Here is a 25,918-nt window from a genome sequence, read left to right as displayed (position 1 = left end):
TCAGAAAAACATTATTGTCAGAGAAAACAATACAGCTCAAATTTGGAAATACAATTTTAAACTACGTTACATACTCTAAACCCAAAAAATTGCACGGGCTCAGCCGGGAGTTGAACCCGGGACCTCCTACACCCAAAGCAAGAATTATACCTCTAGACCACTGAACCCTTACCAGCGATGTTTGAAAGACGTTATTGTCTGAGAAAAAAAATACAGCTCAAATATAGAAATACAATTGAAACTATGTTACATACTCAAAAAATGGCACGGGTTCAGCCGGGATTTGAAACCGGGACCTCCTGCACCCAAAGCAAGAATCATACCTCTAGACCACTGAGCTCTTAACAACGACATTTGAAAGACATTATTGTCAGAGAAAAAAAATACAGCTCAAATATAGAAATACAATTGAAACTATGTTACATACTTTTAACACTTGAAAGACGTTATTGTCTGAGAAAAAAAATACAGCTCAAATATAGAAATACAATTGAAACTATGTTACATACTCAAAAATGGCACGGGTTCAGCCGGGATTTGAAACCGGGACCTCTTGCACCCAAAGCAGGAATCATACCTCTAGACCACTGAGCTCTTAACAACGACATTTGAAAGACATTATTGTCAGAGAAAAAAATACAGCTCAAATATAGAAATACAATTGAAACTATGTTACATACTTTTAACACTTGAAAGACGTTATTGTCTGAGAAAAAAAAATACAGCTCAAATATAGAAATACAATTGAAACTATGTTACATACTCAAAAAATGGCACGGGTTCAGCCGGGATTTGAAACCGGGACCTCTTCCACCCAAAGCAAGAATCATACCTCTAGACCACTGAGCTCTTAACGACATTTGAAAGACATTATTGTCAGAGAAAAAAAATACAGCTCAAATATAGACATACAATTGAAGCTATGTTACATACTTTTAACTCAAAAAACGAAACGGGCTCAGCCGGGATTTGAACCCGGGACCTCCTGCACCCAAAGCAGGAATCATACCCCTAGACCACTGAGCCGACGGTGAAAACGTTTGAATTACACGTATGTTAGAAGGAGAAGCTATACCGCTCGAATACGAATTTTGAATAATTGAAATAATGTTACATATTTTTCGTTCAAAAAGAATAAGGCCTGAACCGGGATTTTAACCCGGACCATTGAGATGGTGAATATGTTGTTTGAAACACATGGATGTTAAAAGATATAGCTTAACATTTTTGAAATATAAACATATAATTGTACATATGTTACAAATGTTATTCGTCATCTGAAAAAGGCAGCGGGTCAGCCGAGATGCAATCCCAGGACCACCTCCAACCAAAGCATGAATCAAATCTCTAGACTACACAGACGTTGAATACGCCATTTATTCTTGTCAGCAGAAGAAACGGTAATTTAGGAATTTGACTATTCTTGTACAATTTTTGTCAAACTTCGTTTTTCGCCGTGTTTTACCGTCGTAAAAATGATATAAAATGTTCATCTATCAGAAATCAACTATAATCTAGGTTGGGTTACGTTAAGTTGTTAGGTAAAGGTAATTTACGACAATTGAAAGTATTTTTATCGTTTTTACGACAGTAAATTACGGCGAAAATGAAAGTTTGAAAAAAAAAAAATAGTCCAAAAGTTTTAATTACCGGGCAATATACAATGCTCTATAACTTACGAATTACAGTGCATGAGGATTAAGTTGGCGTGATTTCTACTGTCCTTGTCTGAGGTCCTTCTCTACCGACTGTCACCAGATGTGACGATCTTGTTGTACCAATTTAATATAATATAATTCACAAATTAAAATGTTTTCGGAGATGCATGGTTTCACTGTTACCTTAAATATTGTAATGAGTGTTGTGCTCTTGTTTTTAATAATCATGGTAGGCAATAGCCTATGGGAAAACGCGGGAAAGCCTTGAAGTCGGACAGTATGAAATAGGTTATTAATGCACATAAATTATTTACTGAAGAATATGAGGCACTGAAATGCTGAAAACAAACAATATCTGTGCCGAGTTTTATCGAAAGAACTGCTGCAGCGACAGGTATATCATCTCGTGGCGTTACAGGATTAAAAAAGAAAAAAAAAAAAAACAACAAAAGGAAGCGCTAGAAAGCGGAAGTGGAAGTGTGCTGCGAACTCCAGGAAAGAAACGCCCGAACAGGACTCCTAAAAAACTGCAATTGCCGCTATAAGAAGAGTAATTTATTCTTTATATCAGACTGATTTTTTTTGCCTAGTTTGAAAAATTTAAATGGCGCGTTAATTAAGGAAAACTTATTCACTGGGAGCATATAGAGTTTGAAAGATATTCTGAAAGAAAATTAAATTTATGTCAGAAATACTCAAACCAGAAAATTTTTAATGGAGAAATCAGATGCTGTTTTAAAAAGATTTAAATTCTTAAGAAAAATGAAGAAATTATTCGACGCACCGTTATTTGTCTAGACGAAACTTGGGTTAATGTGAACCATACGAAAAGCAAAGTTTGGAAAAGCAATGACCACGAAATTGACTTCCCACTTCAAACCCCAATAGGAAAAGGTCAGCGGTTTATTATTTTACACGCCAGATGTTCAATATGTTTCGTTCCCAACGCGCTTCTAACTTTCAAATCTAAGTCAACTAAAGACTATCACGAAGAGATGAACAGTACTGTATTTAAGAACTGATTCATTAATTAATTATTACCAAACATTCCTCCCAATAGTATTATTATAGACAATGCCCCCCCAACTCAATAAGGCACCGATTTCATCAACATCGAAATCTGAAATGCAGTCCTGCCTCCGTAACAATAACGTTGAATTTGATTTACGATCCACGAAACCTGTATTCTATGAACTTATAAAAACAAAAAAAGACAATTTCAAAACATATAAAATCGATCAAATTGCGACAATGCACCCCCTACTGTAGTGAGACAGCCACCATACTATTGTGACTTAAGCGCGATTGAATTAATATGGGAACAAGTTAAAAATGAGCGCTCTTGCAAAAGTGACGGAAGAAAATTGGAGGAAGGCCTGTGAACACGTAGAAAAAGTTGAAACATTTTATTGGGAGAAGGATGGACTTGTAGATGGAAATTTATTATTGGTTCGTTATCAATTTGGACGTCACGGACACGGACGAACTTTCTGGCGGAGTGGAATCAGAATTTGAAGAGGAAGAGAATACCGCTACTGGTAACTCGTGGTCGTTTGAAGGAGTGTCGACCATCATAAATGAGGGTAGAGAGAGATGGTGAGCATTCTCTCTCTTTCTAAAAGGGACTAGACAAGTAAATCCTCATGGACTTATAGACGTGAAGTGGTGAATATAATATAGTCTCCCAATCTGCTTTCGAAAATCCACAATTGTCACATGCAAAACTAACAGATAACACACCATCATTAATTAAGAATTCATGCAATTCTTCTTCCCTCAATCCACACGTGGGCCTCACGATAGGATCATCTTGGCTGTGACATGATAACTGCACATACACAGAATGCGCGGACTTGTTAGTAAAAACCTAAACTAACCGAACCTAACCTTCGTATATGGAAGACGTAGGCTGCAACCGCGGAGTACGAAGGAAACTTCTTGATTTCATCTGGAATGTGCACGCGAAAATAAATCCAGGTAACCATCACGCTGACACTGCATGAGAGATCGCGAGCCCCTCCTTCATCCACTACCATCGAAGTCATAAAGACAAAGGATAGATTCTTCAATACTGCAATCGAACTTCTCCGCTCAGCAACCAATCACAACAATCTCCACTAAAGCTGAGCCACCAATCGTAACGCCCGGCGAATTCAACCGTGTAAGCTTTATCGTAATAAACTACTAATAAAAAAAAAACTTGTTCAAGTCATTTCCGAAAAATTAAATCTAATATACAGTTTTCACCTTATAAAACTACCCTATAACCAAGAGCCTTTATTTAAAAATCCGTGGACTAATCAAACTCCATAATTTTGAAGAAACAATACAGCTCAAATATGGGAAAACAATTGAAACTATGTTACATACTTTTCATTCAAAAATAACAAGGGCTCAGCCGGGATTTGAACCCGGGACCTCCAGCACCCGAAGCAGGAATCATACCTCTAGACCACTGAGCCGTTGTTCAGAGTATTTGAAATACATGATTGTCAGATAGAACAATACCGCTCAAATATGAAAATACAATTGAAAATATGTTACATACTCCATAATTTTGAAGAAATAATACAGCTCAAATATGGGAAAACAATTGAAACTATGTCACATACTTTTCATTCAAAAATAACAAGGGCTCAGCCGGGATTTGAACCCGGGACCTCCTGCACCCAAAGCAGGAATCATACCCCTAGACCACTGAGCCCTTGACGTCATTGCTTGAAAGACATTATTGTCAGGCAAAATAATACAGCTGAAATATGAAAATACAATAATTGAAAGTATGTTACATATTCTTCACTCAAAATATGGAAGAGGTTAAGCGAGGATTTGAACCCAGGGCCTCCTGCACCTAAAGTAAGTACCATACACCTAGACCACTATGCTTTCAAGACGTTACTGTCAGAGAAAACAATACAGGTCAAATATTGAAATACAATTGGAACTATGTTACATACTCTTTACCCCAAAACTAGCACGGGCTCAGTCGGGATTTCAACCCGAGACCTTCTGCATCCAAAGCAGGAATCATACCCCTAGAAAACTGCGTTTGGAAGACAAATTTTCAGACAAAATAATGCTGCTCAAATATTAAAATACAATTGGAACTATGTTACATAATCTTTACTCAAAAACTGGCACGGGCTCAGCTGGGATTTGAACCCGCGACCTCCTTCACCAAAGCAGAAATCAGACCCCTAGACCACTGAGCCATTGAGCTTGACGTTTGAAAGACACTATTGTCAGAGAAAACAATACAGTTCAAATATTAACTTATCACTGAAACACTGTTGCACTTTGTTTGCTGTGTGTATGTTTGCTATATTTATTAAACTATTACACGGGCTCAGCCAGGAATTCATTCATTCATTCATTCATTCATTCATTCATTCATTCATTATATTCTATAGATCTTAAATGAGCAATGAAGCTTTAAGATGTGGAACAAGTCAAAATGTTACAATATTACAATTACAATTTTTACAAATTTTTACAATATTTTACAATTTTTACAGTTTTACAATTTAATAATTTTCTACAATGATGAGGTGAGGTCCGAGGGTTCGCCAAAAAATCGCATCCAAATCAGGAATCATAACCCTGGACTACCGAGCCGTTAAATACTCTGAAATATGCGTACATGAAATTGTAGAAAACAATGCCTAATATGAAAACACAGGCTCATAATTTACTCGTATTATCCAAGGAAATAGTGTTGTCACTTCAGACCAATATACTGTAGTTTTGTTAATTCGGCCACAGAAGACGGTGATATTATGTTAGTCATACAGAGAATTAAATTTATGACCGTAAACAATGCTACTTGAAAGCAACATGAGACTGAAGAATGCTAGGTTTGCAGTGAAAGACCTGCGCTTAGGCAGAACACTATGAATTATTATTATTATTATTATTATTATTATTATTATTATTATTATTATTATTATTATTATTATTATCATTATTATTATTCTGCTGTCAAAAAATCTGAAAGTTAGGATTTATAAAACAGTTATATTACCGGTTGTTCTGTATGGTTGTGAAACTTGGACTCTTACTTTGAGAGAGGAACAGAGATTAAGGGTGTTTGAGAATAAGTTTCTTAGGAAAATGTTTGGGGCTAAGAGGGATGAAGTTACAGGAGAATGGAGAAAGTTACACAACGCAGAACTGCACGCATTGTATTCTTCACTTGACATAATTAGGAACATTAAATCCAGACGTTTGAGATGGGCAGGGCATGTAGCACGTATGGACGAATCCAGAAATGCATATAGAGTGTTAGTTGGGAGGCCGGAGGGAAAAAGACCTTTGGGGAGGCCGAGACGTAGATGTGAGGATAATATTAAAATGGATTTGAGGGAGGTGGGATATGATGATAGAGACTGGATTAATCTTGCACAGGATAGGGACCGATGGCGGGCTTATGTGAGGGCGGCAATGAACCTTCGGGTTCCTTAAAATCCATTTGTAAGTAAGTATTATTATTATTATTATTATTATTATTATTATTATCATGTTCCTGCACTGACGACAATGATGATAATGCCGATGATGACGACGATGATGGTGATGAGAATGTTAGTGTTTCTTCCTAACATATTAACGGAACTGGAAACGTTATCTAATTTATATTCACACAAAAAGTTAACTCACCCTCCAGGACGGCAACTGGCAGCCAAACAGTCCGGATCCCGCCTTCAGCAGCCTTTCTGATTCCTATTCCAATGGCGTTGGGTTCAAGGAGATCTTGTTGGAGTTCATCGACAGATATTCCTGTGTATATGTCATTCCATGCATCGTTTGCAATTGCCGAGTAGGGTGCTGATAATTCCGCATCGATGACATCATCATACAGGATGACACTCGGTATTTCAAGTCTTAATTTCAGTGGCAACTCATTGTGATGACATTCGTACGACCTCCAGTTCAAAATGAACGTCATATTCTCTTCAGATATTCGACGACATAAGAAACGTACGTTGTCTAGCTCAGATGGAATCTTCTGATAATAATCCTGGATATTCTGTGATGGGCGAAGCATTCTTTTAAATGTAAGAGTAGGATGCTTGTTTTCTGGCACTATTGGCACTTGGCGTGCAAGCTGAGGTCCCAGAGGCACGTTAACACTGTTTGAATTATTTTCATGAGATGTAGTTCCTTGGGCATTTCGAGGAACTGAAAAAGAAACGACGTCATTTACAGGAATTGAAGGTGTATAGGGAATATTATGAAAAACATCGAGTTTGTGAGGAAAGTTCAGTGAGATATAAGGCAATTCTGGGACATTTTCAGGACTCACAAGTGCTTGAAAAACATTATGAGGAGCAGCTGATGATTTATGAACATTTTTAGAAATAGTCGACTGAGGAATATTCTCAGAAACTGTGAGTGATCCAGAAACACAAAGAGAAATATCAGATGATTTTGGAACATTCTCAGGAACTATAAATGGCTGTGGCATATCTTGAGAAACGTCATGAACTATTGGTTCTTGAAGAATAATTCTGAGAAGCAATAGGTGATTTGGGACATTCTCAGGAACTACAAATGGCTGTAGTATATTTTGAGAAACAGCAGATGTTTTGCGAACACTCTCACGAACTATTGGTTCTTGAAGGAGATTCTGAGAAGCAATAGATAATTTTGGGACATTCTCGGGAACTACAAATGGCTGTAGTATATTTTGAGAAACAGCAGATGTTTTGCGAACACTCTCACGGACTATTGGTTCTTGAAGGAGATTCTGAGAAGCAATAGATAATTTTGGGACATTCTCGGGAACTCAAATGGCTGTAGTATATTTTGAGAAACAGCAGATGTTTTGCGAACACTCTCACGAACTATTGGTTCTTGAAGGAGATTCTGAGAAGCAATAGATAATTTTGGGACATTCTCGGGAACTACAAATGGCTGTAGTATATTTTGAGAAACAGCAGATGTTTTGCGAACACTCTCACGGACTATTGGTTCTTGAAGGAGATTCTGAGAAGCAATAGATAATTTTGGGACATTCTCGGGAACTACAAATGGCTGTAGTATATTTTGAGAAACAGCAGATGTTTTGCGAACACTCTCACGGACTATTGGTTCTTGAAGGAGATTCTGAGAAGCAATAGATGATTTTGGGACATTCTCGGGAACTACAAATGGCTGTAGTTCTCATTCTCGTTGTCGTTTCCGTTCCCTGTTTATTGTGAACCAGCCTTAAGACTTTTGTGGTTCGAATCCTGCCTGGGAAGGAAACTTTTTTTTGTTCCTTATTCAAATTTACTCCCAATACTTTTCGATTGCTGGTAAAATTCATGTTCTGGGAATAATAAGTTAATTAAGTAGTAAAACATCGCTGCAATCGAAAAGTATTGGGAATAAATTTGAATAAGGAACAAAAAAAGTTTCCTTCCCAAAAGGACAGTGTTTTACACATACCAATTTTCATTATTGTACAAGATACAGTAATGGAGGAAAAAATGTTGAATATTTCCATAATTTTACTACTGTAAGCTGTACCTAATCCCTTAAACTGACTGAGCATATTAGAAATTCAACCAATGGCTTTCCGAAAACACGCTATTAAATGTTTCATATAAAACGATTTTTATCTCGAAAGAGAAGCAAAAACGAGCCAAATTGTATTAAACTTTTTTGTTTGAAATATCTGAAAGAATAAAACAACACTCTGAAATTAATTACATTACTTACAGTTCACCCTAAATGGTCTATAAAAATATAAAAAAGGAGAAGAAAAAGTTTCTCTTACTGTTAATGTTGGCAGCAGTGGCTAAAGCCACCACAAGAACGAAGACCCACAACTTCATAGTAATGTCTTCAAAGTACAATGTCTTACTATTTATATCTAACGACGTAAGTGTTTAAATTCATTAGAGAGCTTTCGTCATACCACTGATAGTAACTTAACGATGTCTTCCTCAAAGAAAACAATCGTAGTTAATGTTTCTTCCAGGTGTGGAACACATAATAGTCGTTTATTTATTACGGAAGTTCACTGTTGTAAATGTTCAGCATCTTAGAACTTTAATCTAATCATTAAGCAAAGCTCAATTTCCAAACGCTACGCAGTTTTCACGTACTTGAACTACTATCACTGATGTGCAGGGAAAGGATTTATATGTAAATACATATTTACTTATAAAGCTAATATAATTTATATTTTGCATTATCTTTATGTTTCACAATGTGTAGGGTTGAAAAATCCTACTTTTATTTTCCATATTTTTCCATATTTTAGAGTTTAGTACATATTTTCGTTAATTTCCATATATTTTCCATATTTCATATAAAACAGTCCATATTATATTAGGTTTAACAATAAAACAAAACAAAATTCCATTAACTTTTAAAAATACATTTCAACAATAGAGATTTAAACACATGTTCAGTAATCCCTTTAACATCAGAGTTATTTGAAAATTAGCAGTCCTATCAACAATGGGAAAGTAAGTTACAAAACTGTATTAATTTAATTTAAAATTTTTAACAGACTTCAGTTGTGCAGCTCAACAGTTAAATGCCAGTTAGAGTACACATAGGTTCAGTTTTGTAAATCATACTATAAAGACGGTAAATATGCCAAAAGTACGTCATTCAGTCAATTTAAAATCAAAACTAACAAGTTACATTTCAGAATTTAAAGAAGATGGTTTATCAACTGACAATAAAATATTATTTTGTAATTTGTGTCAGTGTGCAGTATCATCTACACAAAAGTTCCTGGTGCAACAACACATTACAACTAGTAAACATCAGGCCAACAAACAACTAAATTCCAAGCAGAGACAATTGTTTTTAACACAACCAACAACATCGAATGTAAGATCTGAGTTTAACATCGACCTGTGCCGTTCTCTCATCTCTGCTGATATTCCTCTCTACAAACTAAAGAATAAGGTCTTCAGGGAATTCCTTGAAAAATATACTCAACATACAATCCCGGATGAGTCAACACTTAGGAAGACGTATGCTCCATCCATCTACGATGAGACAATACAGAAGATAAGAGATGAAATTAAAGATAGTTCAATTTGGGTTTCCATTGATGAGACTCCCGACAAAGAAGGTAGACTTGTTGGTAATGTAGTTATCGGTTTGTTAAGTGAACAATATTCTGAACGAATTCTTTTACATTGTGATGTTCTAGAAAAGTGCAATAACAAAACTATAGTTAAACTGTTCAACGAAGCTATGGGTATCCTGTGGCCAAAGGGTATTATGTACGATAATGTGTTATTCTTTATTAGCGATGCTGCCCCTTATATGGTCAAAGCTGGACAAGCATTATCTGTTGTATATCCTAAATTGACTCATTTTACTTGTGTGGCGCATGCATTTCATCGTGTGGCAGAAGTGGTCAGAGACAATTTCCCTAAAGTAGATTTGTTGATTTCATCAGTGAAAAAAGTATTTCTCAAAGCTCCCAGTAGAGTTAACGTGTTGAAAGAAATGTACCCTGAAATTCCATTGCCACCAAAGCCAATTTTAACTAGATGGGGTACATGGCTAGAAGCAGTTGAATATTATGCCGAACATATAGACTCTATTAACAATGTTCTCCTTGCATTGGACTCTGAAGATGCAGTCTCAATTGATACTGCGAAAACAGTTACCTGTGACATAAGTGTGAAGAATGACTTAGCTCACATTCAGCATACATTTTCATGCATCATAAAAACGCTCAAAAGTCTCCAAAATAGGCACCTTTCACTATCTGAAAGTTTTGAAATTATAAATAGTACTGTGGAACAACTGAATCGTGGTAGAGGTAAAGTTGCAGATGCAGTAAGAGCTAAGGTGGACACTGTACTTTCAAAAAACCCTGGATATGAAGAACTACAAAAGGTTGTTGCTGTGATGAGTGGTGAATCAACAGTGAAGATTAACTTGGACTTATCCCCAGCAGACATTGTGAAATTGAATTATGTACCAGTTACTTCTTGTGACGTCGAACGCTCTTTTAGTCAGTATAAATCTATCCTCAGAGACAATAGAAGAAGATTCACTTTTCAGCACTTGAAAGAAATGTTTGTAACCTATTGTTATGGTAACAGACAATAAAAATTGTGTTTTGTTGAAACTACATTGGAAGATAAGGTACGTCCATTATATTTTTTGTTTAGTTTGATTAAAATGTACCAATATTTAACGTACATAGTCATTTTTTTATAATTTTAAGTCCATATTTAATTCCATATTTTGGTAAAAATCCATATTTAATTCCATATTTTGGTAAAAATAACTACATATATATTTACATATTTCATATATTTTTAGTCCATATAAATCCGTTCCCTGCTGATGTGTATTACTGATTTATTAAAAATTCTAACAAAACTTATTCTTAATCACAGTCTAGTATATACGGGCTATTCCATATGAAATCGATCAGTAAAAAACGTCGCATTTTTTTATATTCTAATTTTTCCCCTATTTATACAAGGTGCTGAGGAGAGTGCATTTGCAAAAATATACTATCGAAAGTCAAACGGTTTTCGTATTGTTGAGCGACAAATTTAGCGTATTTTAGAAAAAACAAGCCTCTTTCAGCGCTCAGAACTCTGGAACCATTTACTGTAGAACATTGAACGAGAGCTCATTTTGAAGCTGACATTTGGTAGGTTATGATAAGAAGTAACACTTATTTTTATTGTACACAGAGAGACAGATAATCTGATTTTACTTACGTTTAGGCTTTTTGTCCATTTGTAAAAATGTAAAAAAAATATTGAGAAAAAACCTTGTATTATTAAGAGGAATTCGGCATTGTTTGCTTAGTGGCTCGGCAATAAGTTTGGAGGGTATTAAATAAATTATTTTCACATGCCTAGACTTGAACGGCGCAGTACCGCACGCACTGGCCGAGAGATGATGATAAGCGAGCGTTGGGCGTCATTTTACTCCTGTGTTTATGAAAACTTGTGACATATTGATTTGATTTATTGATATAGTTCACAAGTACAAAACTTAATAATATAACAAAAGATCTATAAACAAATGTAGTTCTACATACTAAATATACAATTTCCTAGACTCATTATTTTATTGCAAATCTCAATAATTTATTGGTTCAAACTTGCACTTACGTCTGGTTTTAGTATGAAAACTTGTGATAAAGCTATCCCAGCTATGCGCTACTAGACGAAACATCACGTGTTTGTCTCCTGGCCTTGCTTGTCTCGGCTAGCTCCCGCCTCACAGTCAGCTGGTTAGTTCACGCGCGTACTATTTATTTTCTTTATTTGATATTTTCAATACTTTCTTATCAACATACCATCAGTAAAAAATGGGTTTATTTGTACTTTCAATGCGGAATCTAACTATATATTTTTTAAATATTTTTTTCCTAGGCAAAGGCGTCTTAATGAGGAAAAATCTCAATTTCTCCATTTCCATAAAAAGTAAGAAAATCTATTTACATGTCAATATAAACTTTAATTTTTCAGCATCAAAATAAACCATGATTTTGATCATTGGGTGAAAGGGTTTCGGAGCTACAACAGTTTAAAGTTGCTAATTTTATGAAAATGCGATAAATTTAAATATTTTTAATTTAAACACTATGAAGTTCTGATGCCTCAAACTTTGCACAAAGCATTGTATCACAGTTCTCTACGTACAAAAAAAGTTTCATTGTATTTAAAAATTTTCTCTATATTTCGGTCGATTTGAGATGGAATAGCTCATATAGTCACGAAGCTCAATGCGTAGGGAATATGCATCCATAGACAGTTGCTAGCCACTAGGATCGCTACTATCGTCTCATCACAGACAATGCAAAATAGTACCGGCACAGTCTATTGTTCCTAGTACCCTCAACAACTCAAGCTTCATGGCTGTATATACTAGACTGTGCTCTTAGTATCAGGCCTAACCAAGGGAGCTGGCTCTCGGGGCACGGGTGCAGAAAGCAAGGGGATGGTTGCGCGAGGGTGAGTAGAATGGCGGACTTAAGCACAAGTCTTGTTTTACTCAGTGAAACGGCTTTATTTATATTTTCAAATAAATGCTTCTCAGATAACAATTGTCAGTTTAAGTGTATGTACAAGAATTGCTCTAAACCAAGGGTTCCCAAACATTTTGAAGGCGCGACCCGCTTTTGGGCGAGGCTTTTATTGCGAATCCCTCCCCGACTGTTGTCGTACCATACCATACCGTACCGGAGTTATGTATCCCGACCCCAGTGGTCGAGCTACGAGCCCCAGAGGCCCAAAACCTAGGGTTCTAATAATTTAATATTAATATAATTATAATACACGGGTAAGAATCATTCTGGCCAGACATATAGTCTGGGACTTATCACTAAGAAAATAACTCATGAATTTAAGTCATGCATCTTATCGCCTCACGAGGATACGAGTCACAGTTCACCCTAGCTGGACTCATATAGGATGACACCCTATCACGGGGTCATGACTGTCAATATGCAACGTCATGACCCTCTCTTTTGCCAGACCATGTAAGTTTGACATCAGAATTGACACGTGACCCAAGTCTGGAAGAATTAAAAAAACTGAGGGTTTTCAGACACTCACTCTCTTTCGTTTAGCTGTCGTCGAAGTTATTATAACTGACCAGCAGGCTTCACGTCCCGAGTATTGGGTTCAAACCCTGACTAAGTACTTAGCTGAATGTAGTTCAGTCTAAGGGAATTGTACATTTTAGAACCGGCTATTCAGGCTTGAAAATAAACCAAATATCATAAAACCTGGCTTCTCATTTCGGTTGAATAAGATATCACACAACGCGAAGTGAACCAACGGAACCGTGGCTTCAAGTTCGCGATATACAAATACTTGTTAAGCTGCAAAACTTAACTCCGGTACTTAATTCCATTCTAAAAATGAAAAATCCCTTTAAATCGAAACAAAAAAAAGAAAACAATTTTATTCAAAACCAGTGAATATCGCCCAAAGAACTTAACAGAATAGAAATGTATTATGGTGCAACGACACGAAACATTAGGTAAACAAATTTATATTCCGGAAAAACTCGAACTAGGTAACTTGTCCCAATCAAGATTTGAACCCAGTTCCGCAAATTTCACGGTTAGATGCACTGAACAACGGTGAACCAAAAAAAATAGTTCAGTATAAATCGAAAATGATGTTTGCTCTGTTTCCAACAAACTCATAAAGGAATTTGGTTTCTAGTCGATTTCACTTGACAAAAAGAAATTTGATTCATTTCACTCTAATAAGTAAATTATAGAAAATTTAGCTACGTATTACACGACAAATACTCAGATTATTTTTGTAGACATGCACAATTTTAAACAACAGTTTTCTGAGTAGATTACTCAAAACAATTACAATAGTCATAGATGAGTATCGAATCAGTTTTTAGACACTTAAGTTCAACTGGCTGAAATTCCAAAAGAATATAAAAAAACTCACTGAAATATACACCCACTGATGGAATGTTGAAACTTTGGTTCAAAAGAATGCAAGAATACCTCGAGCTTGCAAAAAAAAAAAAAACTTAAATTTTATGCAACAATTGCAATCTCGCATTTATGCACAATAACTTTCTCGTCTGTGATTTCAAACAAAAGCAAGAAGTCTCCTTGACTTGAAAATGATATCACTGTGTGTATCGAATGAAGAGTCCGATTTGAGAACCTACAGTCTGAAAAACAGTCACATTTGTCGCATTAACTATTATATTTTATGTTTTAATCACCGAAACATTACTTTAATTTTCATGTTTAACTTTATGTTTGTACGTACAAAGTAAATGCATATTAATAAGGTATTTTTGTTTTATTTTGTAAATCATTTCGCGGCCCACAGTTTGGGAACCGCTACTCTAAACATTTATTTCATAGGTCTATTAGTATTATGCCTGAAGAATAGGTGCTCTTGCATGTACCAAAATAAATAAAACAATAAGATTAGTTTAGAGATTACAGTATATTTAACATACGTACAAAGACCAGTTTCCTTGACTACAAAAAAAATCGATAAGTTTATGCTACCTACATGTGTGTCTGTGCTATGAGACGTGAAATTTCTGGACATACAGACGTACTAAATTGAGATTAAAAATCACCAGCACAATAAGATTACAGTACGCCGGCATCTGTAATAGCAAACATTGGACGTCAGACTTGCTAAACATTATTATTATTATTATTGCAACTACATGTATTAATAATAACGAAATAATATCAGTAACATTATTATCATCAATATTATTATTATTAGTATTATTATTATTATTATTATTATTATTATTATTATTATTATTATTATTATTATTATTATTATTGGTTTTGTTGACGTCGTACAAAATTTTGTTCAATATTCTTTTGAGAAGATTAACTCCATATATACTGTAGATGAAATTATTGGGGATCATCAGTGCGGTTTTAGGCTTAATAGATCGACTGTTGATCAGATTTTTTGTATTCGACAGATATTGGAGAAAAAATGGGAGTATAAGGATGGAGTACATCAGTTATTCGTAGATTTTAAAAAGGCATATGACTCGGTTAAGAGAGAAGTTTTACATAATATTCTTAATGAATTTAGTATTACCAAGAAACTAGTTCGATTAATTAAAATGTGTCTCAGTGAAACGTACAGCAAAATCGGTATAGGCCAGTTTCTACCTGATGCTTTTCCAATTCACTGCGAGCTAAAGCAAGGAGATGCACTATCACCTTTACTTTTTAACTTTGCTCTAGAGAATGCCATTAGGAAAGTCCAGGATAACAGACAGGGTATGGAATTGAACGGGTTACATCAGCTTCTTGTCTATGCGGATGACGTGAATATGTTAGGAGAAAATCGACAAACGATTAGGGAAAACGCGGAAATTCTACTTGAAGCAAGTAAAGCGATAGGGTTGGAAGTAAATCCCGAAAAGACAAAGTATATGATTATGTCTCTTGACCAGAATATCATACCAAACACGAGATTAATTTAAGGACTGTTTAACTTACAGTCTGATTGAATGATTGCCTAATTGCTTGACTCTCTGGTTGAGTGACTGATTAGGAGGCTGTCTTGACTAACTTACTCACTGACTGATATCCGCTTATTTGACTGATTGACTCGCTGAATGATTCATCGATTGTATGTATGTCTGGTTGACTGACTGACAGGCTGAATATCCTACTGCAACTAAATACAGGGACATCATTTTATTTTTACTAACATTTTTAATATTAACCTGGCTGTACCTCTGGATCAACGCCGTTTGCTACCCCCTTCCACGACTGGAGTTCGATGATACTGGCGTAATGTACAAACAAATCACTTTACTAGGTATAGGAGGGAAGAAAAGTAGTTCATCCATTTACGTAAACTAGGAAATATCGAAATTTTGAGTTTGATAATTTTCATTAGGGTTTTCTCTAATCAAAATACAGTACAGTATTAACAATGAGTGTTTTTACTCACGAACTGAGCTGTCCACGTGGACGTATTCATTATGCAGTGTATATTATACTGTCTTTAGCACATTAGCGTAGAATGAAGTTAAATTGAAAAATAATCATAATATGGATATTTAAACACACTTTTTAAAATGGTGGCCGTTCATTTCGATACAGGCTTCAGTTCTAATGTGCATATTATCGCACTATAGACTATTGTACCTAATCCCAATTACCAGTTTCGTCCTTCGTACTAGTAACTCATGTTGAAATAATTCTGTACCTACTCTATAAAAGAGTACCTTACGCATTATAAATTCAATCTTCACTTCCGCCCGATCCGAAAAGATAAAATTACTCAGACATAGTATCTACTGTCCGTCCAAGTGGTTATGTCGTAGGGTCGTAGAAAGGGATGAAATCACGTGACAGTTAATTACTTAACGAGGCCCTTTTATTTAAGTTATTTTAAACAGTTGCATAATATTACGTAGACGTCCAATTCCTAACAGAAATTAATGTTCTCAGAAAATAGCTAAGACAGCTCAGCCACCAGCTGGCGAATAAAAGCTGGTGGGGGAAACCGGGATACGACGTAGGCAAATGGACGACAGTACCTGTGCGAAAATGATTCAATATTGAAAGCTCTTTCGTCACTGGAAAACGCGAATATATTTTTGGAACGTACTGTTTACTATGACCGTAAGGCTACTATGACTGTATATGCGGTCTTGGATCTGTGTGGAGGACGGTTGAACTTCATTAGTAGAAGGGGTGGGAGTGAAGTACATTCAAAAACTCAGGTACAATAAAAATTGAAGTAAAAATAAAATGATGTCCCTGTACTATCACGAGAGACGTTGAACACAGAACAATGTCGAACACTCTCTAGACTAGCTCACCTAAAGAGTGAATGAGAGCTACCCTGCCTACGTGCAGGAGGCCCTAGTCCTCAAGAGATGTCATAGACTAAATTCTAAATTCTAAATTAATCAGTGAATTAAGCAGTCAGTCATTTAATCAGCCTTCCAATCATTAATTAATTAATTCAGTACCGTACGACCAGACGCCAATTCATACTGCAGTGTCATGACTTTAGTCAGCTTGTCAGGCAATCAACCAACTTGCCAGACGGTAAGCTGAAAATGTGAGGTTTTCCGCACATATGCTTACGCACATTAAACTACTGTTTAACTTGAGTTGCACGTAGATTACATCCGCGTAATGGAAGTCATGAATCTCGACGGCAGACAGGTTAATTAGTGTTAGACGAGAGAGCAGATAATTGCTTTCTTGAAGTAAATTGCTCACTGGTCAGTGTGATTGCTTCGTAGTCTGCGAAGGTGAATGGCACCAGGCAAAAACATGTCCATTCTTAAGCGAGGAAAACATTGGACATTACACTCCCTGGCAATGTGGTCGGCATAGCGACCGTTTGAGATAACACAGGAGAAGCAGAAGACAATACCCAGTTCTTGTAGGAGAGAAGAATGGAATTATCATGATCAATATAGGTCTAATCATCATAATAATTGCCATAACAATAATATGGGCTGAATAATAGGATTATTCTGGCCACGAAGAGATTAAATATTAAATAACACAGACCTGCGATGAAAATATTTTTAAAGAGTTTTAGCTCTCCTTCATGTATTTTTGTATGCTGAAGCCTAGATTATATTATACCCAGATTGCTCGGCGTTATAGGTTTTGACGGTAACAACTTTTGTCAGGTTTACTATGCTGCCATCTACTTGTTACATAAGGAGTCACGTCATAACTGCCATTTGAATTGCATTAGCGACTTTACTGCCATCTCGTGTTCGTTTGCGGCGGACGGGTGGCGATCCTGGAGGTTTCCCCCCCCCCCTTTATTGTGCTAAAACAGCATGTTCCATTGCATACAAGATTTGCAACACTACATGCTATGTTTATGTTACATATTTTATAGTTCACAGTTGGAATTCATATAGCAGTACACTATTGCAATATACAGAGTCGGTTAAATAGATATTACAATCCAAAAATTAAACTAAATAAAAATTATCTACTCTACACAATATATGATCAACTAGCCAATTATAAATCTTATGCTTAAGTACATTACAAATCCACAATTAAATTATCTATGTACTATATACAATCAATTCGCTCGCCAGTTACAAAGCTTTTGCCTAAATACATTATAAGTAAATTTTGTACAAGTGTTGCAATATTACATGCTATGTTTATATTATCAATCGAATTGATATATGTAGAATAGTTCACAGTTCATAGTTATTTAGCAATACACTATTGCAATAGATAGAGTCAAATTAAATTATACCTTACAAATCCAAAATTTAAAATATGTATTACAAATCCACAATTTAAATTGTACCTTACAATTTCACAAGTTAAAATGTTATACATTACAAATCCACAAATTTAAAATATGCATTACAAATCCACAATTTAAATTCCAACTTACAAATTCACAGTTTAAAATATTACACATTACAAATCCACAAATTTAAAATATGTATTACAAATCCACGATTTAAATTGTACCTTACCTCCTGGAGGTTGTTCTCTTCAAAATGCAACTGATTTTAACATAGGAAAGAGCAATCTATATGTGATCTGGGGCTGAAGACAGAAATGACATAAAAATGTCACATCACGCACCATTTTTACACAACACTATATTTCATGTTTTATATTATTAATATACTAATGATTTTGCTACATCCATAACCCAGTGCTCTAATGTAAAATTTTGTACTAATCAGTTGATGAGCATGAGAAACATGATCTAAAAAGCTGTGTGGTATAGAAAGTGAAAGTCCTCAAGAATTTACCAGTTTGAACTCAATGATTTAATAAGAGATTTAAAATTGCCCAAGGAAAAAGCTGAGCTCTAGATTAAAATATTGTACATTATGCAACGAGCCTATAATGGTAGTAATTAAGACGCCAGTATGTTTATGAAACGAGCGCAAGCGAGCGTCTTAATTACCATTATAGGTAAGTTTCATACAACTTTTTATGCTCGACCATATTTCTAACTTGAAATTATTCATAAGTATTCATGTTATTCTTATCTGATTGGGGAGCGGAACTGACCTTGTGCAATATCTCGTAAATTGTGAGATGTGCGCAGACGCGAAAGTATTGATTTTTTCCGAGAAACAGATGTCATTGATCTTGATATAATCTAGAGAGTAAAATAAACATTAATCTTGATATAACTTTGAAATTGATTTAGACATTGAAAAACGAGATGACAAATTGAATTTACTTGAATATTATTTACAATTAACGCTAATTATTATAGTAACAGAACATAACCTTCTGCGACAGTATTGGATTTCCAGCCTCTGTGACGTTTCGCTAGTTGTCTTTCGATTGCATATCCGAGAATAATCGATACTTGCGTTTTCATATTGCTACAATGGTGTTTTCTGATTGGTGTAACACCTGAACTTTAATGAGTAGGTGTATTTTAATGACATGCATTAAAGGTCTGCTACCAGGTGTATAATTACTACATTTCGGCATGGCCGAGCATAAAAATCTTTAAAAAATTTCAGCTTTCCTTGATGTATTTTTGTATGCTGAAGCCAGAAATGACATAAAAAATGTCACATCACGCACCATTTTTACACAAAACTATATTTCATGTTTTAAATTATTAATATAGGCCTACTAGTGATTTTGCTACATCCATAACCCAGTGCTCTAATGTACAATTTTGTACTAATCAGTTGATAAGCATTAGAAACATCATCTAAAAAGCTGTGTGGATAAATCGTGAAACAGCGAACGCCAGTAGGGGAAGTTATCCCCACCCTCGCCGCTCGGCATCTCGATCGCCTGCTCTCTCTCTGTCTCTCTCTCTCTCTCTCTCTACTGTTTCTCTCTACTATCTGCCCCGCTTTGGTGGATCACTGTCTACCGCCTCGCATGTATTTCATATTTTACAACACAACACAATACAACCAAATTAATGTGCATTAGACAACAACCACCATACGTACTAAGACATATCAACGACACACTTTGCATTTCTGCAATACGTTATGGCAGTTCCCTTGAACATAAATAGATTCATTTTCCCTTCTACCACCAACTCGTCTCGGTAGCCGAGAGGTCTAAATCGTAACCAAAAAGCGTGCGTGCGTGCGTTTCATTAGGAAGATGAACGGATCGAATACTACTGTCGGTGACTCAGGAGAAGACGAGAGCGGACTGAGGAGGAAGGGATGTGAACAGATAACAACATACGACAACACGTGCAATATTTGTACTGCAGTAAGCGGAAACATTAGGTCTCCTTCTGTTCAACTTAGCTTTAATTTCCATACGCATTGTTACTCATGTTTCCCGCACCTGGCTACTGGGATGCTTATCTGAGCGATGTTTATAATAATCAACAGCGATAGTCAAGGTCACATTCTTTCCGCTCGTTTTCTCCTGAGTAACGGACAGTACCTTCTGCTAAGCCATAAGAAAAAAAAAAGAGAGAGGCATGAAGCTAGGAAGAGAGAAGGAGAGGCTGGAGAAGGAAACAGGATGAAGTTTCGCTTTTGCTTCGTAGATGCCGCATTCACTCTTTTTGTTCCACTTTCCTCCACTAGATGTCACCCCACCCTAAACCCCTATTTCCACTCTTTCCCGCTAGAGTGTGTGGTGAGCTTGTAGGGGAAAAGTGGAAAGGGGTCGTGGGCGGAGCTTAGCGTTCGCTGTTTTACGATTTGTCGTAGGATTAAGGTAAGCGTTCACTACATCGTATCGCACGCATCGGACGAATCGCACGGATCGGAAAAAGACTATCTTTGCTGTAATTGTTATGTAACCGCGTTCACTACATCGTATCGCACTCATCGGACGAATCGCACGGATCGGAAAAAGATTATCTTTGCTGTAATTGTTATGTAACCGCGTTCACTACATCGTATCGGACGCATCGGACGAATCGCACGTATCGGAAAAAGACTATCTTTGCTGTAATTGTTATGTAACCGCGTTCACTACATCATATCGCACGCATCGGACGAATCGCACGTATCGGAAAAAGACTATCTTTGCTGTAATTGTTATGTAACCGCGTTCACTACATCGTATCGCACGCATCGGACGAATCGCACGTATCGAAAAAAGACTATCTTTGCTGTAATTGTTATGTAACCGCGTTCACTACATCGTATCGCACGCATTGGACGAATCGCACGTATCGGAAAAAGACTATCTTTGCTGTAATTGTTATGTAACCGCGTTCACTACATCGTATCGCACGCATTGGACGAATCGCACGTATCGGAAAAAGACTATCTTTGCTGTAATTGTTATGTAACCGCGTTCACTACATCGTATCGGACGCATCGGACGAATCGCACGTATCGGAAAAAGACTATATTTGCTGTAATTGTTATGTAACCGCGTTCACTACATCATATCGCACGCATCGGACGAATCGCACGTATCGGAAAAAGACTATCTTTGCTGTAATTGTTATGTAACCGCGTTCACTACATCGTATCGGACGCATCGCCTCACGGCAAATCCGTCCACGTTTCTCGGATGGGCAACTTTTCCGATGCGTGCGATCATGGCCTTCTTTAATAAATCAATTTTAATTGGTCAACTGTTACTATTATGTTGTGCCATGTTCAGTGTCGCGCCAAAATGGCAGACGGAAAACTTATTTCGCGTGTAGGAAATTGCGAAGTATTATATAATTTGAGGCGTTCCCATTACAGTAATCAAGTCATTTCTTGCAAATATATTATGTAGCCAATATTTCTTTCGTTTCTTCCTCTTCAATTAAGACGCATGAAGCAATTACAAATTCTTATTCGCTAACAGACGTAATTAATAGACCTAACCTCAACTCCTTTGCTTTCAGTAATGTCAATATCGTACGACGTCATGTTTTAAACAGCTGATAGGGAAATCCGAGTGAGGCGATGTATTGAAGCCGTTACAGTGAACGCACTGCACTTAAAATATCCGTTGCGTGCGATTCGTACGAGCAGTGCGATACGATGTAGTGAACGCTTACCTTTAGAGAAGAGGAATTTTTACGCCCTACTCTTCATAAGAGGGTGCCTTAGTATACTACAGTGATATTCCTGTTTTATACAAAAGTTTAATGTCAGTACGAAGTGGATGAATTGAGGCTTTTACCGATTCCTCTAAAAGAAGTCTGAAGAGTGCTTTGCACAATGGCAACAAATATGCTTTGTTACCTGTTGGTAATTCGGTACACCTTAAAGAAACTTATGAGAATCTTGAACTGGTTCTTACTACAAAGATCATACCTGGATGATCTGCATGCTTCTTAGTCAGCAGGCTGAATACTGGCTAATTAAAGAAATGATGCTCCTGAATAGTTCATTCTTTATCTGTAATATTCTTTTACCCTTAAAACTCAAGAATAATATTATTTTATAAACAATTTCAAATTAATGTAATTCTGAAAATACTGAGATTAGGACCAGTGGCGGCTCCTGCATATTTCTTAAGAGGAGGAAAGAAGTTAACAGCGCAAAATGACACCTTCTTGAGAGAAACATGCTACAAATTAGCCTACATGCATACGTGTAAGACCAGGTAGTGTTGGGGTTGGCCTTCCTCCCTTTTGTATAGCAATAATCTGTTTTTGTAAACTGAGTTTCCTAAATTCTCCAAAATATATTATGTTTTCACATCCATTCATTGTTGAATAATTGCACAAATTAACAATTACAAGGAAATCCACAACCTCGCAGCATTTTTCACGCACACTACAGCATCACACGCGTTGGAAGAGATTAGCTACTAACACATAACCAGAACCGTTTTACGGAAATGAGAATGAGAAATAATCTGTTAGGAAAGCGAGAAAACTGCACCCACCCACGTGGTCTGTGTTGTCACATGTACATTTTACATCACATGCTTTTGAAGAATATCAGTTCTTGTAAAGTCATACTACCATTATTGTTCAAAGCTGCCGGTGGCCGATTAATTTTTTTATGTTAAAAATAATGTAGTTTGGAGTACTTTCAATTTCAAAGATATTTGTGCAAAACTGACAACTTAGCTGTTCTGTCTAGTAGACAATGAATGGACATGAATTTCAGGGGCCAAAAAGATCTGCGATACTAATGTAGAACTACTTCCCCTTTTGTTTTATATAAATCCAACTTCAGCTTTCAGATATCCTCGAAAGTTTCAAACCATGAATAGTAGCCTATATAAAGTGCAATGAATAATATATTTTGATCTATAATTAAAAAAAGTTTATATGGTGGCTTTCATAGCTTTGCGTTAAAACTGTTTTTATTGTGTCTCCTCCTAGATGTGTTATAGTCTGGTTGAATGCAGCATCGTTAGGTGGCAGCGGTAGCGAGCTTGCTGCACGACCAGTCGGTTTCTATTTCCCGCCCATGCGCTGATTCAGAGGAGGATCTCCTCCCTCTCCGTTCATTTACTCGCTTTAAAACTCTGCTTCTTTCTCTGGCCGCTAGTGCGCTGTTGTCTATGTGTGTTAACTGCAGTAAAGGAGGAATGGATTGACTTTCCTCCACACAAACAATCTCGCATCCTTCTCACAATTTTCTAGTAGCACATGAGTGCGCGTCGTTTAAAACTCGATCAACCGAGGTTTTCTTATAGCTGTGAACTTAAAAATGATCGATCTTTCTCGAATTTCAAAGCATATATTTCATTTGGTATTTACTTTCAAAAGAAGAAAAATGTGAGGAGGACGTTCCTCCCTTCCTTCCCCCGAGGAACCGCCACTGATTAGGACACATGTTTATATGACATTTTTGGTTCAGAAAGTCTTCGGAAATAAACTCCGTAATGGACGGTAAATTTTCGTGAATCATCCTGTATAAGCAAGAAATAACTAAGGAAAAAATAAAATCAGAAAGAAAGGAAAAAGAAATAAATGTGGGTAGAATTACCTTCTCCTTCGTTAACTTTAGGAGCTGCTGGTCTCGATAAACTCACGTTTGGACGCAGTTGTCGAAATAAGATGATTAGTTTCATAACAGGCTATTCGGTGTTTGAAATCGTCCTCCTTGATAACCACGTGTTTTGATGTAAGGTAATTGTTTCCCCAAGAGTACAGAAGCAGCAGTGGGAGCAAAGTTTAATGACACGGCAAGAAATCCCAGCTCGCTAGTAAAACGGGGAGCGGCTCGTAGAAACTTAATAAAAAGTTCGTTCCTCAGAAATTTACGACATGTGTCTCACACAGCCGAGTGTTTGGGAATGTCGTCCTTGCTGAAATTTTTGCCAAGAAGAGTCGGCAACCTTCTCTCGGACAGAACATATGGGCAACGTGAACTTTCAATGACGCATAGGGTGCCTCAAAATACAATCTCTTCACGATGGTACTCGGAATTATTCAATGAAGCGTACTTACAGAGTGCGTCAGAAAGAACGGATGGATTTCACATGGCAAGAAAATTGTAAGGATTCATCAAATCAAAAATGTATTGTTATCAACATATTCACCAATACATGCAGTTTATTTATGGAAAACAACATCATCCATATGATGTCCTTGGCTTTCAATACAGGCATCACTTCCACAGTCATAGCTGGTGCAATTGCCACGATTTCTTCACGAATCGCTGTCTTCAGTTCGTCCAGTGTATATGATCGATGTTTACAAACTTACGCCTTCAAATGGTCCCAAAGAAAGAAGTCGCAGGGCGCGAGATCTTACCGTAGCCTCGGACAATCTCAGTGCAAGAGCATGTTTGCGGGCTGATCGTTGAGGTGGCCGGACAACCTACTGTCTGTCTCCACATTTGCAGGTGTACACGCGCTCCGTGTTCGTCCAGGTGATTTCTTCTTTAATGTTAAACCTGTGGTAAGAAATGAAGCCACCCACCGCAAAATTGTATTCCGAGTTGGAATCCTAGCGTGACGTCCGATGTCTAAATGAGTCCTGAGTGGCGATCACAGACTCTTAATTTTTCAAAAATGTCTTTACGATGAAAGCACGTTGTACACCAGACCAACACCATGTTCTCAACTGAAACTGCATTCTCTGGCTGACCCAACAGTCGTGGTCCCCCTCACTATATTTCTCTCCTCGTTGCGTATCGATAGTTTGAAATCCATCCGTTCTTTCTGACGCACCATTTACTAAGGTTGTCTAGAAACAATGAGATGACTCCTGCTATTAAAACGACAATGAAGCCGACGAGAGTAAAATACTGTAGTATATTCATGAGATCTCGAATAAAATACTGTAGTATATTCATGAGATCTCGAATAAAATACTGTAGTATATTCATGAGATCTCGAATAAAATACTGTAGTATATTCATGAGATCTCGAATAAAATACTGTAGTATATTCATGAGATCTCGAATAAAATACTGTAGTATATTCATGAGATCTCGAATAAAATACTGTAGTATATTCATGAGATCTCGAATAAAATACTGTAGTATATTCATGAGATCTCGAATAAAATACTGTAGTATATTCATGAGATCTCGAATAAAATACTGTAGTATATTCATGAGATCTCGAATAAAATACTGTAGTATATTCATGAGATCTCGAATAAAATACTGTAGTATATTCATGAGATCTCGAATAAAATAACAATGAATTATAACTGGGGACCGTACTTTATACCAGGAGGCCACAAGGTTAAGTATTACTGGAGTTTTTACTGTAACGGATGAGTATCTGTCTGCTCACACGAATCCTCTTTTGCCAAGTTGGACGGAATAAAAATAGACCACTTTATCAAAATTACGTTAATATTTACAATCTACAGGGACATCATTTTATTTTTACTTCAATTTTTATTGTACCTCAGTTTTTGTATGTACTTCACTCCCACCCCCTCTACTAATGGAGTTCAACCGTC

General features: G+C 36.5%; 1 protein-coding gene and 3 non-coding genes across 4 annotated transcripts in view; all 4 read right to left on the bottom strand.

The window, feature by feature from the left end:
• LOC138700363 (uncharacterized) overlaps positions 1–8,492 on the bottom strand; it is a 60,976-nt gene extending 52,484 nt beyond the window's left edge. Inside the window, exons 1-2 of the mRNA XM_069826948.1 lie at positions 8,419–8,492; positions 6,315–6,836 (exon numbers count right to left, since the gene is read on the bottom strand). Coding sequence (XP_069683049.1) covers positions 6,315–6,836; positions 8,419–8,476 — 580 coding nt within the window. The 5' untranslated portion in view covers positions 8,477–8,492. The remainder of the gene's footprint in view (positions 1–6,314; positions 6,837–8,418) is intronic.
• Positions 955–1,026, bottom strand: TRNAP-UGG (transfer RNA proline (anticodon UGG)). The gene has a single exon. It is a non-coding gene; the product is annotated as a tRNA-Pro (tRNA).
• Positions 4,049–4,120, bottom strand: TRNAP-CGG (transfer RNA proline (anticodon CGG)). The gene has a single exon. It is a non-coding gene; the product is annotated as a tRNA-Pro (tRNA).
• TRNAP-UGG (transfer RNA proline (anticodon UGG)) lies at positions 4,291–4,362 on the bottom strand. The gene has a single exon. It is a non-coding gene; the product is annotated as a tRNA-Pro (tRNA).
• Positions 8,493–25,918: the final 17,426 nt, after the last annotated feature.

The sequence above is a fragment of the Periplaneta americana genome, chromosome 5 (assembly GCF_040183065.1).
Source record: "Periplaneta americana isolate PAMFEO1 chromosome 5, P.americana_PAMFEO1_priV1, whole genome shotgun sequence".
NCBI lineage: Eukaryota > Metazoa > Arthropoda > Insecta > Blattodea > Blattidae > Periplaneta > Periplaneta americana.
The sequence above is the reverse complement of the archived record's forward strand: the minus strand, read 5'-3'. Positions and strand labels throughout refer to the sequence as shown.